Source organism: Canis lupus, chromosome 3 (assembly GCF_048164855.1).
Source record: "Canis lupus baileyi chromosome 3, mCanLup2.hap1, whole genome shotgun sequence".
Classification (NCBI taxonomy): Eukaryota; Metazoa; Chordata; class Mammalia; order Carnivora; family Canidae; genus Canis; species Canis lupus.
The window spans coordinates 54,756,229-54,770,843 of NC_132840.1; the positions used below are offsets into that span (position 1 = coordinate 54,756,229).

A 14,615-nucleotide genomic window follows, 5' to 3' on the forward strand; every position below is an offset into this window, starting at 1 on the left:
GAGACAAAAATTTGAGATATAAGTGTTCCAGAAAGGACTGTGTAGAGGTGTGTATGACACCTGCCTGGTGGACAAGGAGCCCCCCCACCCTGTAGGAAGACAGAGGTGACAGCAGTGAGCAGGAGGGAAGTGGGTTTTGCTGTCCAGGAGCTTACATTCTGGGGGGTGAAAGAGGGCCTGGAGATGCCACCAATTCCTAAAGCCAGGAGGAAACCGCCTGCCCTCCCCCTTTCAAGCCTCTTTCCAGGGAGCAGAGAACTGGTAGTGATGATGATGATGGTGATGATGATGATGCAAATCACCATAGTTACCGGAAACCCAGAAAGCTCAGAGCCACACAATAATAACCAGGGGCTGCTATTATAACCATTTTACAGATCAGGAAACTGAGGGCCAAAGAGCTCTAGGAACCCGACGCACTCAGACCTGCTAAGTGGGTGAGTCACAGCCAGAATCCCGATTTTTGGACTCCAAAGTTCAAGCAGGTTCCCTCTGTCACCTTTAATGAATGGTCCCTGAGTGCCCCCAGCAGGGCCAGAGCGGGGATCTGAGCCTCTTCCATGCATCCCGACACCGTTTCCCATTCCTCTGGACTGCCCCCTGCTCGCCCTACTGGGTGCTCACAGTATGCATTTGCCCTGGGTACATGCTGGTCACTGCACCATGTTCCCCATCACACAACCAGAAACCTGTGGGGGCTACAGGACGCCAGCCCCAGCCTCACCAGAACCCGAACGGCAGCTTCGGAGACGTACCTCTCCATTGGCAAAGCAGTACTGCAAGGCCACGAGTAATCCCTGCAAGCAAAGGAAGAGGTTTGCATGAGGTTTGCCTCAGGAGAAGATGTGTCTGGGAGTGGCCTGGAGAATCCAAGCCCCCCCTCCCCCCACGCATCTGGGAAGCCCCCAGAAGAGTCAGGTGACTACATTGCTAGCGTTAACTGGAGTTGGCCATCCTGGTCACATTAGCTTGGATTTCACTGGGATCTCTTCTGACTTTGACCTTCACCACCCGTATCAGCCCAGGTATGTGCTTAGATGCCTACAGGTTAATGATGAATAAATCCTAAATACTTTGTGTTATTCATTCAATTATACAAATATTGTACAAGACCGCTGTCCCATTTCTACTTGTTCATGGTGAGCATTGCTAATTTTTTTTTGGCCTCAATTTTATTCTTTCCCTTTGGGAACTGATGCTGCCCTACTCTCTGGGCTTCTGGCAGGGTTGTCGATCATGGTCCCCATGTTCTAGGATGGCCATCACCACAATAATCAACCCAAATGGTCAGGGGACCCAAGCAGGGCCGATGTGAGTTCTTTTGCCTGGGAATGGAGGAAGGGTTGCACTCTCTTCCCTCTGTTTGCCAACTTTATGGTCAAAGTCAGCCTAGAGATACCCATGGGTGTCTTCCCAGCTGCAGGGAGTCAGCTTGTCTGAGAATGAAGCCAAGAGAGAGAAAAACTGAGGCTGGAGAAGGTAAGAGACAGACTTCCAATCTCGTATGCATACCCGGATCCACCAATGCCTGATCCTGAAGTTTTCATTTATGTGACATAATAAATAACCCCTTCTTGTGTCAACATTTCTTTTGAAAAGATAGATGATTCCATGCCCATGGTTTCTCATCACATGTAGATTAAAATTAAAAAATCTCCTAACCACAGAAGGCACCTAGGCTCTGTGTCTGTGTCGCTGACTTTATCCACTTCTTGTTACCCGCTTGTGTTCAGCCACTCCATTCCAGCAACACTGGCTTCCTCCAGCATCTCAAGCTAAGGTACTAGTTACCTGTCACTGTATAACTCAGTGGATCAAAACAGTCAAGATTTACCATCTCACACAACTTTCTACGGGCCAAGAATCCAACAGTGGCTTAGCTGGGTATTTTGGTTCAGGGTCATCCTTCAGGTTGCAGACAAGATGTTGGCTGGGACCTCAGTGTTCTGAAGGCTTGACTTGCTTCCAAGATGGTTCACATGCCTGCCAAGTTGATGCTGGTTGATGGTAGGAGGTGCTGGTCTCTGCCACAGAGCTGTGTGAGTGTCCTCGTGACAAGGGAGCTGGCTCCCCAACCTGCCCCGAGTGGGTGACCCAAGGGAGCCAGGCGGAAGCTACAACCTCTTGATGACCTGGCCTCAAAAGCCACATTCCTTAATGCCCACAGTACCTTAGCAGTCATGCAGATCAACCCTATTCCTTGTGAGAGGAGACTCTGTGGGGCCATGAATACCAGGAGGCAAAGATCCTTGGTGGCTATATTGGACACTAACTAACACAACTCATTGCTTACTGAGGTCCCTTCATGCTTTCTGTCTTCTGGACCATTCTTCTCTCAAATCTCTGCCTAACTGGCTTCTCAAAATTCAGCTCTTAGCTCAAATATCTGTAAAAGAGAGAGATCTTACCCGACCGCTCAATTTTTGGTAGCCTCTCCAGTCACCGTGAGCTGTGAGCTCTCTGATTATATTCTTTGCAGCCCCAGAATTATGTTGTTATTACTGGGCAACTTGGTTATTAACTGTCCCTCTCTGCCCCCACCCAGCAAGGCTGGCGTCTTTATCCAGTCTTTTCACTACCAGACACCCAGAACCAAAAACAAATGCCTGACACATGAGAGAAGCTCAACCCTTTCTGTAAAAGGAATACGTGAGTGAGTGAGTTGGGTTTCTGTTACTAACAACACAAGAGCTTCGCCTTGTACAATGCGCAATGATTTCTAAAATACAGCAGGATGGTCTCCTTTCTGTTGTCTTCCTTGTCATTTATGAAGCATTGTGGGCACCAAGGGTCCCAGTGGAAATGACAGGCCACCTTTACGTGGCATTTCCATTTCCAAAGCACCTGTGTTGGGGAAGTTTCTGGAGAGGGATACCCATCTTGATGTCGGAAGATTTTTCTGGATTCACTGCCTGACTGCCAAGAAGTCTGGGATCAAAGCTGTTGTAGCTTGTGACTGTCTTCCTGCATTTGCTGACTCTTATGCTTCCTGATGTGATACCCAGCTGCGCTAACCTGCATTCCACGGCCTCCCCAGTCATGTGAGCATCTGTGGCACCTGGGCTGTGTGTCTAAAGTACTAGAGCTCCATACATGTGCAGGACCCAAGTGCCTGAGTGTTTGGGGGGGGAGGGGAACAGCGTAAAATGGCAGGACTCACAAGGGAAGGACACGTTTCTGACTGAAGAGTGAAGGTCAGAGTGCAGACCGACTCTCCCATCTCTCTTGATAATATTTCTCTCACCCCCTGCAGCTGGTAAGGGAGGTTTGGTACTGGGAAAGGAGCTGATATTATAAAGGGATTATAACATGTTGCCCCGGGGGAGGATTTTTATGGTCTTCCTTATGGAGGCTTAGAGATTTGGCGTGCTGGCTATCTTGATGTCAGTCATGTGTTTGGATTCTGCTCACCAGTGTGGGATTTTCTTTCTCCATGCACCCTTTATTCCATGGGGATAGCTCCTAAACAGGGGCATGGTGGTACCAGTTTGGTACCAGCATGGTGGTACTGCCACACACACACAGTCTCATTGGGGGTTCCTGGTTGCCCCATACAGTGGCAGGGAGATTATGCATGCCCTTGAGCATATGATATTAGAAGAGGTAGCTTTCCCCTGTCGGAATCCTCACGAATGAGTTAGCTAAAATAGGATTCCACATCACACACATGTCTTTCACTTCTTTGGGTTCTTGATTGACTGTTTTCAGAGGCTCCTGGAGTCCGGTTAACTCTCATTCTAGATAAAATGAGTGTGAAGGGAGTGGTCCCACAGAACAGATGGCACTCCCTTCCGATGCCACCACCACTTGGTGACAAGTCTCTCCAAAGATCCCTTGATGGTGAAATTCTCTATGAAATAAGCTCTTGGAAGAGTGAAGAAGCCCCCAAGCAGCAAGGAAAGGCCTCTGTTGGGCCCATGACAGTTCCCGCTGATGCACTAAAATATGACCCACCGGATGTGCCCCCACACATCTGCCCACTCATGCTGTCACCTCTGCCTGGGAGGATGGAGGGGAGTAGTGCAGGGGTACCCAGAAGTACTCTGTCCATGCACAGGCCCTGTCAGTGTGTTTCCTGGCTCAGTTTGCACAGGAAACACAGGATCCTCACGTTTCTCAGTGATGCATGGCAGCAGGCAGAGCTCTAGTTGCAGGACCAAAAGATCCAGTGAGGTGGTAAGTCCCCAGAAATGGACCCAAGGATCTCTCCTTTCCCTATAAGCATATGTTACTCCTCACATGAAGTGGTGGACCATGTTTCTCCTCCCCTTGAATCTGTGACTCCTGTACAATGTGGTGGAAGTAACCTTCTGGGACCTCCGAGCCTATACGTTAAGAAATCTTGGAAGTTTCTACCTTCTCTCTCTTAGAACATTTGCTCTGGGAATGCTCTGGGAGTCCAGCTGCCAGGCCCAAGGTGGATGGAGAAGCCATGTGGAGGAGAACTGATACGACATTCTATGATCAAGAGCCTCAGCTGAGCCCCAGCCAACAGCCCGTGTCAATGTCCAGCCATGTGAATGAATCATTTTGGATGTTCCAGCCCAACTGAGCTTTCAGATATTTTCAGGCCCATTTTAAAAATTGCATGTATCAAAAATATCACCCTGCTGAGTCCAGAAGGCCCAGCTTATAGAATCATTAAAGATAACAACACAGTTCCTGCTTTGAGCCATGAAGTTTTGGGGTAGTTTGTCACAGAACAATCAGTGGAGCTGCTAACACAAGCTCCCTTGCCAGTGGAGTCTGATAAAAGCTGATTATTCCTCAAAATCTGTCCCATGTAGTTCCCCCATAAGCTTCTGGTCCTCAGAGGGTCTTGGGCATGTGAGCTCAGCTGACCAAGGGCTCACATAACCTATCAAGCCCTCAGAGGAAGAAAAGCCAACAAATACTGCTGACATAATAGCTATTTGGTTCTTGTTTCATTGCTGACAATGAAATTGTTTATAATTTATGATTATCTTTTAAAGAAGGTTAACACCAAACAACACAGGAAACCTGAATTATTAAAGCTTCACCATTGAAATCCCCCCCCCAAAGATTGAAATATATTAAACATGGTTTCATAATGAAAATAAACAAGGCCAGCAATAGGTTCTGTGTTGCAGCTCAGAGCCACATACAGCTTAGCTCCAACAGAAGGAAAAAGGAGCCAGGGCACCTGAATGGCTCAGTGGTTGAGTAGATATCTGCCTTTGGCTCAGGGCATGACCCCGGGTCCTGGGATCGAGTTCTGCATTGGGCTCCCTGCAGGGAGTCTGCTTCTCCCTCTGCCTGTGTCTCTGCCCCTCTTTGTCTCTCATGAATAAATAAATAAATAAAATATTTTTTTAAAAAGGAAGGAAAAAGGAGCCATCATTCAATTGCCCAGACCATGTGCCCCAGGCTCTGCCTCTGGCCTTTGATGAGCATGAGGAACTATGACAGAGGGCTTCCCAGCAGGGGCTCAACCTCCACAAAGAAACCTCATCTCTGATGACTACTGGCATGCAGAAGTCCTCCTCTGAGTCCTCTGTCACTAAAGTGGTAGGATAATTTCTCCCTCATGGTGACAATGTGAGGGTTCTATGAGATCAAAAGCATTTGGAAGTAAACAGATGTTTTCTCATGTTCCATTTTATTTTTTAATTTTTTTTAAAGATTTTATTTATTTATTAATGAGACAGAGAGAGAGACAGAGAAAGAGAGAGGCAGAGACACAGGCAGAGGGAGAAGCAGGCTCCACGCAGGGAGCCTGACATGGGACTCAATCCCCTGTCTCCAGGATCACGCCCTGGGCTGAAGGTAGAGCTAGACTGCTGGGCTACCCAGGCTGCCCTTTGTTTTTGTTTGTTTTTGTTTTTGTTTTTGTGACACGGTTTTGCGGGATATAGAATCCTTGGTTGAATTATGTTTCTTTCAACATTTTGATTATGTCATATCACTGCTTCCAGACTCCTACTGTTTCTGATTTGAGTCAGGTGTCACTTGTATTGTTGGTCCCTGTGTGTCATGAGTCATTTTTCTCTTACTACTTTCAAGAGTTTTCTCTTTGCGTTTGGCTTTCAACAGTTGAACTATAACATTTAACATTTATAACATTTATATAATTATAACATTTCTCGGTGGGGATCTCCTTGTTTTATCTTCTTTGGGATTCATTGAGCTTTCTGGATTCATAGATCAATGTTTTTCATCACCTTTAGGAAGTGCACAGCCCTTATTTCTCCAAAGAACTTTTCTTCTCCCTTCTCTCTCTTGTCCTTCTGGGACTGTATGCTGAAATGCTCAATGGTGTTCCACAGATCTCTGAGACTCTTTTATTTCATCCCTTTTTTCCTGTTTCTCAAATTGGAATTTCAACCGACCTATCTTCAGATGTATTGGCTTTTTCTTCTGCCATCTGATTCTGATATCAAGCCTCCCAAGTGAAATTTTCATTTTCATTGTTGTACTTTTCAACCCTAGAATTTTTTCAGGTTGTTTCTTATTTTGCAATTTCTCTCTGTATTGAGATTTCCTAATTGATAAATCGTTGTCATCATGCTGATCTTTAACTTCTTAAACATGATTTCTTTCAGTCCTTCAAACATATATTTTTTGAGGATTTTAATTTTAAGTCATCTCTACACCCAATATGGGGCTCGATTTCACAATCCTGAGATCCAGAGTCACACACTTTACCAACTGAGCCAGCCAGGCACTCCTGAACATATTTATAACAGCTTCTTTGAAATTCTTTGTCTGCTAAGCGACCTCTCAGAGAGTTTCAGTTGACTGCTTTCTTTTTCCTGAGTAAGGGTCACACTCTTGTTTCTCTGCATGTCTCATAATTTTTTGTTTTTGTTGTTCAAAACTGGAAGTTTTATTTTTTTTATTTTTTTATTTTTTAACAAACTGGAAGTTTTAGAATCTGATTCCCTACTCCCTACTTCCTGGGTAGTTGCTGGTGTTTATTTGTTTAGAAATTTGCCTGGGCCATTAGTTCTGTGAGACTTTTCTCCCCTGTTTTATACAGCTTACTGATGTCTGTGCTCATTTCAAAAATTTTTGGCTTTGTGTTTAAGTCTGGCCTCCTGATCCTGTTTATAATAGCTTAACAATTAGTCAATGATTGATCAGAAGTCATGTTCAATCACCTTAAATCAGTAAGACTTCCACACTCTTTAATAATGGACCTGTGTGTGGCTTGGGGGACCCATTCCAAGTTTAGACAGTTGATAAGTCTTCTATGGCTTTTACTTTCTATCTCCTGTGTCTCCTGGATGTGTGTGCAGGAGCTCATGTTCAGCCAGCAACATGTGAATATCCTCTCTGGTCTCCCCTGAGTGTGTATGTAACCTTGCACAAGCCTCCAGCCTACCAGAGAAATATTTTGGAGCTGATCAAGGCCCATGATATGTCTCATTCCTCAAATCCCCCTGTTGAGTTTCTGGCTAGCTTGCCAGACCGTTTCTCATCCCAGCTAGGATGACCGACTTAGGCTGTGACATTTTCATCTCTCAATCCTTTGCCACTGAGATTACTACTGTATCTAACAGTGGCCAGGAGTGTGGGCTTTTCCTGCTCTCTGATTGATCTACATCAAGTCAGCCCCTTATTGCAATGAAGCTGCTAGTTTTCACTAGAATTTCCTCACTGACGGAGAGGTTGAAGGACAAGTGCATTCCAGGCTAAACAAATGGACCCCACTGTTGTTACTCAGATTTAACAATTTTTCTTGAATAAACTCTTCTCAGCCTTTTGTATGCCTTTGGCTGGTTTCCAGGGCCTTCACGTCATTGCTGTTGACAATCTTGTGTGATTTTACTGTTGTTTCTTGGGGGAGGGGATTGCTTGCCAAGTGCCTCTTTCCTCCATTCCATAAGTCCTGCCCTGTACTAGCATTTTGCAATGATTAGTCCCAAGGTTACCACTGAACAGAGACTCTGCTGCCAGCACTGTTTTTGATGGTTGCTTGGATTTGTGGTCTTTGCTACCCAAGCCATGCTTTTCAGTATTGATACCCTTGTGTAGTCTCCTCCCCTTCAGTCCAGGCTGGGATTTTCTTTAAAAATCTGGGATTTGCTTTAATTTTTTTTCTTTTTTTATATATATAGAAAGTGAGCAGGTGAGGAGCCAAGAGAAGGGGAAAGAGAATCTGCAGCAGGCTCCACACTCAGCATGGAGTCTGACTTAGGAATCAGTCTCACAACCCTGAGATCATGACCTGAGCCAAAATCAAGAGTCGGATGTTTAACCAACTGAACTACCCAGGCACGCATGGGATTTATTTTAAACATCAGAATGCAGAAGAAGTATCACTGTATGAGTTTCAGGCCTAGGCATTTAGAAGGCTGGAAGCTCCTGCTTTTATGCTCTTGGAAGCTCTGCACTGCCATGTAAGAAGTTCAGCTTCCCTGCTAGACAGATCATGTGAGGAGAATCGGCAGTAAGGGATAGGCCCCAAGACTGTATGGAATAAGTAGCTGGCAGTGAGAAATGAAGCCCCAGAAATTTGACCAAATAAATCCACTCCAGCCAGCCCTAACCATGTGAGCCTTCCCAGCTCAGGCACCAGACATAAGAGTGGTGAAGCATCTTGGAAGGCATGGCATCACATGGAGCAGAGGGGAGCCATCTTTACTATGCTCACCTGGAGTTCCCCAGAATAATGAGAAAGAATAAAAATTATTGTTGTTATAAGCTACTAGGTAATGGATAACAATTTAAGGAATGGATAACCAAATAGCCAGGTAAAAGAGCAATAGCTGGACTACTGCTTCTAGTTTTGGCCTTCTCTAACACATTTTGACACAACTGGCAAGCTTCAAGAGCTGCCTGGTCTTGACTCACTGGTTCCTAACAAGTTGTATTGTGTTCTGAGTATGTCACCTGAAGTATAGACAATGTTCATTGTGCACAACACCCTGCAGAGAGCCCAGCAAAAATAGGCACATAATAAAAGGCTTCATGCTGACACTCACAGTTAATATGATTGTGAGTCACACCAACTATTACAGCCCAGGAAACAGACCACTTTTCCCTTCTTAGTCACTGAGTCATGCTGGCAGGATCAAGGCAACACAACACTTTTGGTCTACACACCCTTTTCATGCCATAGGCGCCAGTGCCAGAGAGCCTGTTGACACTACAACTTTGTTTCTATCTGTTTCTTTCTCAATTCTCAATCTATCTGGGTCAAGGGCATTTGGGTTTCTCCGAAGCAAAGGAACCCACGTTCAGATGCCTACTTACATGAAATGAGCTCAGAGTCAGCTGCATGAAGAGTCGTATAAGTTTTGAAAATCCTTCTACTTGATCATCAGTGATGAAGGAGAAGAGAATCTCGTGAACACCCAACAAAGGAATGAGGACCAGTGTTGACTTTGCCAATCTGCAAATGACAACCAAAAAACTGTCAGGAGAGCTATGTTGAGAATAGGCAGTTTCCTGCTCTTCTGTCCATGACTTTATCATAGTTCTTATCATACTGAAAAATAATTGATCTTCTAGTTTGTCTCCTTGGCTACACATTGAATGCTTTAAGGGCCAGTGTGGTCTTGTTTAACTGATGCCTCCGTACACCTGACTCTTGGCAGACACTCAGGATACATGAATGGAGTGAATGAATGAATAAATGAATGGATGGATGGATGAATTTTCCTATAAAGATTATGATATGCCTATAGATCTTAATGTTTTGACTGATGGATAGATTTCCATGTGCATGGCTGTCTCCCTGGGACACTACACCACTACCAGGTATGACAGATTTCCTATTACCTGGCTGGCAGGTGCCTCTATTTCTTTCTCTATTCAGGACTTCCAATGTCAGTGCTTTATTGAACCTGAGAAGGGAAAGCAAATGAAGTATCTGGGGTCACACAGCCACTAAGTGACAAATCCAGGCCTGGAAATGAGGCTTCTGACTTCAAACTCACACACTACACACTCCATGCAGAGCTTGACCTTCAAGCTCCATGCTGCCCCTCAGCCCCAAGACAGCAAGGGCTGCAGGAAATGAGAAACTGATCCTCCTCATAAAAAGTACTGTGTGGAAGCTCGCTGCTGTATACACTCTGCATAAAAAAGACAAACATTCCTTTGTACCACCCACGTGCAAAGTGCACAGCTGGGGCCCAAACATTCCATATCACATACCGGTGGTTCCCAAACATGGTTTATCATTAGAATTCCTTAAAGAACCTAAAAAGATAGATGATAGACAGATGGATGAATGAATGGATGGATAAACAGATAGATGGAGAGATAGATGGAGAAATGGATAGGTGGATAGGTGGATGGATGGGTAGATGGATGGATGGATAGATAGATGGAGAGATAGATGGCTGGCTGGCTGGGTAGATAATAGATAGATGATAGAAAGATAGTAAATAGATATAGCCAGCTAGCTTCCTCAGCTGAGGTGTCAACCTCCTGAGTCAAAACCTCTGCCCTTTGAGTCCTGGGAATGTGAATTTTTAAGGAATCCTCCCATGGGGTTCTGATAAGCAGCCACATTTGGGAATGACTTTTTTTTTTTTTTTTTTTTTTACCATTGAGCTGCTTCTTAATTTAAAACTACCTACATTAGCAAAAGTGACTCATACCCAGGGCACAAACAAAGCTACTGTCTTGTATATACACACTGGAAAAAAAAAGTTTAATCCCTAATGACTTTTTAGCCCAAGTCACTTTTCTTAAAGGGACAGACTTGAAGAAGTCTTTCCCCCCACCCCAACCCTGTGGAATTAACGATGGAGGAGATCATGGGCGATGTGCTCAGGAAGATTAACTATACGCAAGAGAAAGTGTTTAGTGTGGATCTTGTGTCTGTGAGACCCATTCAAGTGTAATGGTATCAAGGAAATGAGAAAATCTCACCTTTGTCCCCTGAAAAGACCTAGAACCGTAGGAGGAAAGTAGGCACATAAGCTGTGTGTGCAAGACCAGTGACGGATGGGGTATTGGGGGTGGGAGTGCTAGGCAGTGGGAAAACAGACACCAGGTCTAGTTATGCCCTTCCCCTGAGCTGAGCCCCATCAATTCCAACCCCAGTCCCACCCAGGGCAACACTAAGTGGTCTTAAGGACAGAATATTTCAAGAGAGTTGTTTCTGTGCTTGTTTTTGCTTTTTAATTTCCAGGAGTGTTTTTAAAACCCTCTGTCTCAGAGGCAGCAAAGTGGCAACCACAGGTTAAATTTGTACTACGGGTGGTTTTTATTTAGGCTAAGGAGGTGATTTCTATTACTGGAGCCACTTATAAGTAATAAAGACAGTTGGAGCAGAGGGGGTCAGATTTCTGGCTTCTTTGGAAGAACATGGAAATCTAGGCCTGCAATTTTTCTTGGTAATTGTCATCGGCGGGCCCATAGCAGCTGTTTTCTTCACAGGGAACATGTCCTCTACAACATTCAACCCATCTGCACTACTCACTTATGTTCCACGCTTGGCCCCTGTGAGTATCTGAGTTTGTGACCCTTGCTCTGGGTTATCTAAGTTTTATTTAATTAATTAATTTATTTTTTAAAGATTTTAATTATTCATTCATGAGAGACACAAAAAGAAAGAAGCAGAGACACAGGCAGAGGGAGAGCAGGCTCCCTGTGGGGATCCTGATGTGGGGGGCTTGATTCCACGACCCTGGGAACACACCCTGAGCCAAAGGCAGATGCTCAACCACTGAGCCACGCAAGTGCCTCAGTTATCTGAGTTTTAAATATTTTTTTTTCTCTTATTTATTTATGATAGTCACAGAGAGAGAGAGAGGCAGAGACACAGGCAGAGGGAGAAGCAGGCTCCATGCACCGGGAGCCCGACGTGGGATTCGATCCCGGGTCTCCAGGATTGCGCCCTGGGCCGAAGGCAGGCGCCAAACTGCTACGCCACCCAGGGATCCCAGTTATCTGAGTTTTAATGATACAAGCTACATACTTAGATGCAGGTCTGCATTTCACCATTAACTTGGGGCCATGCTATTCAAAACATTAGGTGTTTTGAATAAGCTCTGTATTTTGGAATAATAGCAGATCTGTAGAAAAGTAGCAAAGAGAGTACAGAGAGTTCCATATATGCTTCCCCCAGTTTCCCCTCATGTTAAATCGTGTATAACCATGGTACATTTATTTGTTAAGACTAAGAAGCCAACACTGGCACACGACAAGTAACTATGCTCCAGATCCCACTCAGATTTCACCAGGTTTTCCACTAATGTCCTTTTCATGTGCCCGAGTCCCATATTTAGCATGGGATGATTTTTAAGGAATGGCCTTCTGTTTATGAAGCTTTGGGCCATTTTAGTAACTGTCAGCTCCCTGCTTGGATGTCAAGGGATTCCCCGTTCCTTATCTCATTCTAACTTCTCCTTAGACAAAGTACCATGTGTGTTCCTGTTCGGATAGAAATCCATAAATATATATCTACAGCCGTTTACTCTTACGAACTGTATTTATGCTTATTTTCATCTATAGTCATTTGTTTGTTTAAATTGTTTGGTTTATTGCAGTCATTCAGTGATCCAACAAATATTTATGGAGCATGAGCCAGCGCAGTGGGAGAAGAGGCGCTGTGGTCAAAGGCAGTGGAACCCAGGGGCAGTATCTGGGCCTGGGTTCAAATCTCGATGCCACCAATTATTCTCCATGTGGCTTTGGGGAAATTATTTAAGCTCTCATCTATAAAAATGAGGATTATACAACTAATACCATAATATGAAGTGTTGAAATAATTAAAACATTATTATGAATAATAATACAGCTGACAGTGTTGTTTGAAAGAGCAAATAAACACATGGTAAGCCCTCAGAATATTGATATCTGATACTTGAAGAATGTTCACTAGGATTTGGGTATCACTGTTTTTTTAAAATAAGCCATCTTTGCCTTCAGGTTGCTTACAACCTCCACGACTTTGATCAATTTCACTTCCATTTGTTACATTTTTTTGGTTTTGGGTGCCCACCAAAACATCTTTTTGGAAAGGGCTCTGAGGTTCGGCAGGTGAAGAAATGACCCTCCTTTATAAATTCAGCAAGAGCTCTGCCCCGCACACCACATGGAGAGTAGAGACCGGTCCTCCGGAGGAAGAGCAGCCTGGGTGCTGGAAGCCACAAAGAACAGACAACTCTGACGCCACTGAGCATCATCAGCAGGCATCTGCCCACATTCCAGGGGCCTGGCTCGGCTCTCCCACTCCTGGCCAGGCAGGTGTGCCATGTAACTCTCCTCTGCTTGAATGCTGGAAGCCCAGGGACAGGATGGGGACTACAGGAGGTTCTCCAGCAACTAACAACTTGCCTTTTTGGCAAGACCCAGATCTATTTAATTTAAACTTTCCTAAAATATGCTCCTGGAGGGGATGGGGGCCAAATCTTGAGAGCTACATTCTGAAAGTTCTCAAAATCTGGGGGAGGTGGAGGCAGGCCTGTTTCTACCAGAGTTTGGACAAAATGCCCTGGGCCCTGTCGCCTCTTCCTCCTCATCCTAGCCGGGGAGGGGTGACAAAGGAAAACAGACCTGGAGGGGGACGAGGAGGTAGAAGAGCTCAGTGTGAGCTGGTGGGGGTGACCTAGTGGGGTGACTTAGAAATGAGAGCATTAGCACTGCTCTGCAGAGAAAAATGAGCAGATGCCCTCCTCAATGCTGCAGGATTCGCCAGCCAGGGCAGGAAAATCAGGTGGCCTGGTGTGTCCTGAGACGCAGGACCCTGGGTTTTTGCTAATTAATGAGCATAAGCTGAGCAATTGTACTGTGCTCTGCACTGGAGCAAGGTGAACAGAAAGCAGATGGCCAACCAGAATGATGCAGAAAGTCACAAAGATGCTAAGAGTCCCCTGTACTTACCCAGCCCTATCTGTGGAGACCCTGAGAAATAAGCCCTGCTTTCACCAGGCAGGTGGCCCCACAGGGCAGTGGGGGTTTCTCACGGTCAGTGATCCTTCGCACCGATCACTCTACTTTGACGACATGATCACCGGCAACACCCCAGTGACTGCTTTGAATTTCTGGCTTATTTGTTGTCAAGTATGCTAGGAGTGCAGGCACCAGGAGGAAACCCCCCTGCCCATTCCCGCCTTTCACCACCTCTAAGAATGAACAGTTGTATAGTCTGGTTTATATATCAGTCTCTTGTGAGTCCAGTTGGCATTAGGCAGCTCTCCAAAGTCTCAGCCATTTGGGAACACTGATACATCCCTGGGTGGTGGCAAACTCACCAAGGTAAGGTGTCTTAGCCTGGGAGGACTCCAGGTGGGCATAAACCCAGGTTTCTCTTTTCAAGCTTTATCCTTGAACAAGGGTGGAGGAAAGGGGGAAAAAAACCTTTCCAGACTGGTTGTATATATCAGACAAGTTATTCCTTCTCCTCCCAAAATAGCTGTCTTGGATCATTGCTCAGCCATGAGGGTCTCCTCAGTATTTATGCTTGCCTAGATTGTCAGCTCTCAGTCGGGTATGCACACTTGAGGGCTGTGCAAAAACAATCCATGTGGCATTAGAAGAAAACGTAATAAGGAAAGATAATTGAAGTTCTATGTGTTAAATTTTAATCCATCCTTTACCATTTTCTCTTTCTGTTGTATTTTATAATGTCTATATCAGCTCAACAGACCATGGGTATAAATGATGAGGGGCATGCTCAGAATTTCTTTATT

General features: G+C 45.1%; 1 protein-coding gene across 2 annotated transcripts in view; it reads right to left on the reverse strand.

The window, feature by feature from the left end:
• The window catches only part of GLP2R (glucagon like peptide 2 receptor), a 50,451-nt gene that overhangs the window by 1,978 nt on the left and 33,858 nt on the right, over window positions 1–14,615 (reverse strand). For both annotated transcript variants that reach the window (XM_072812071.1, XM_072812079.1), the window contains exons 11-12: window positions 9,220–9,358; window positions 756–797 (exon numbers count right to left, since the gene is read on the reverse strand). In XM_072812071.1, coding sequence (XP_072668172.1) covers window positions 756–797; window positions 9,220–9,358 — 181 coding nt within the window. The remainder of the gene's footprint in view (window positions 1–755; window positions 798–9,219; window positions 9,359–14,615) is intronic.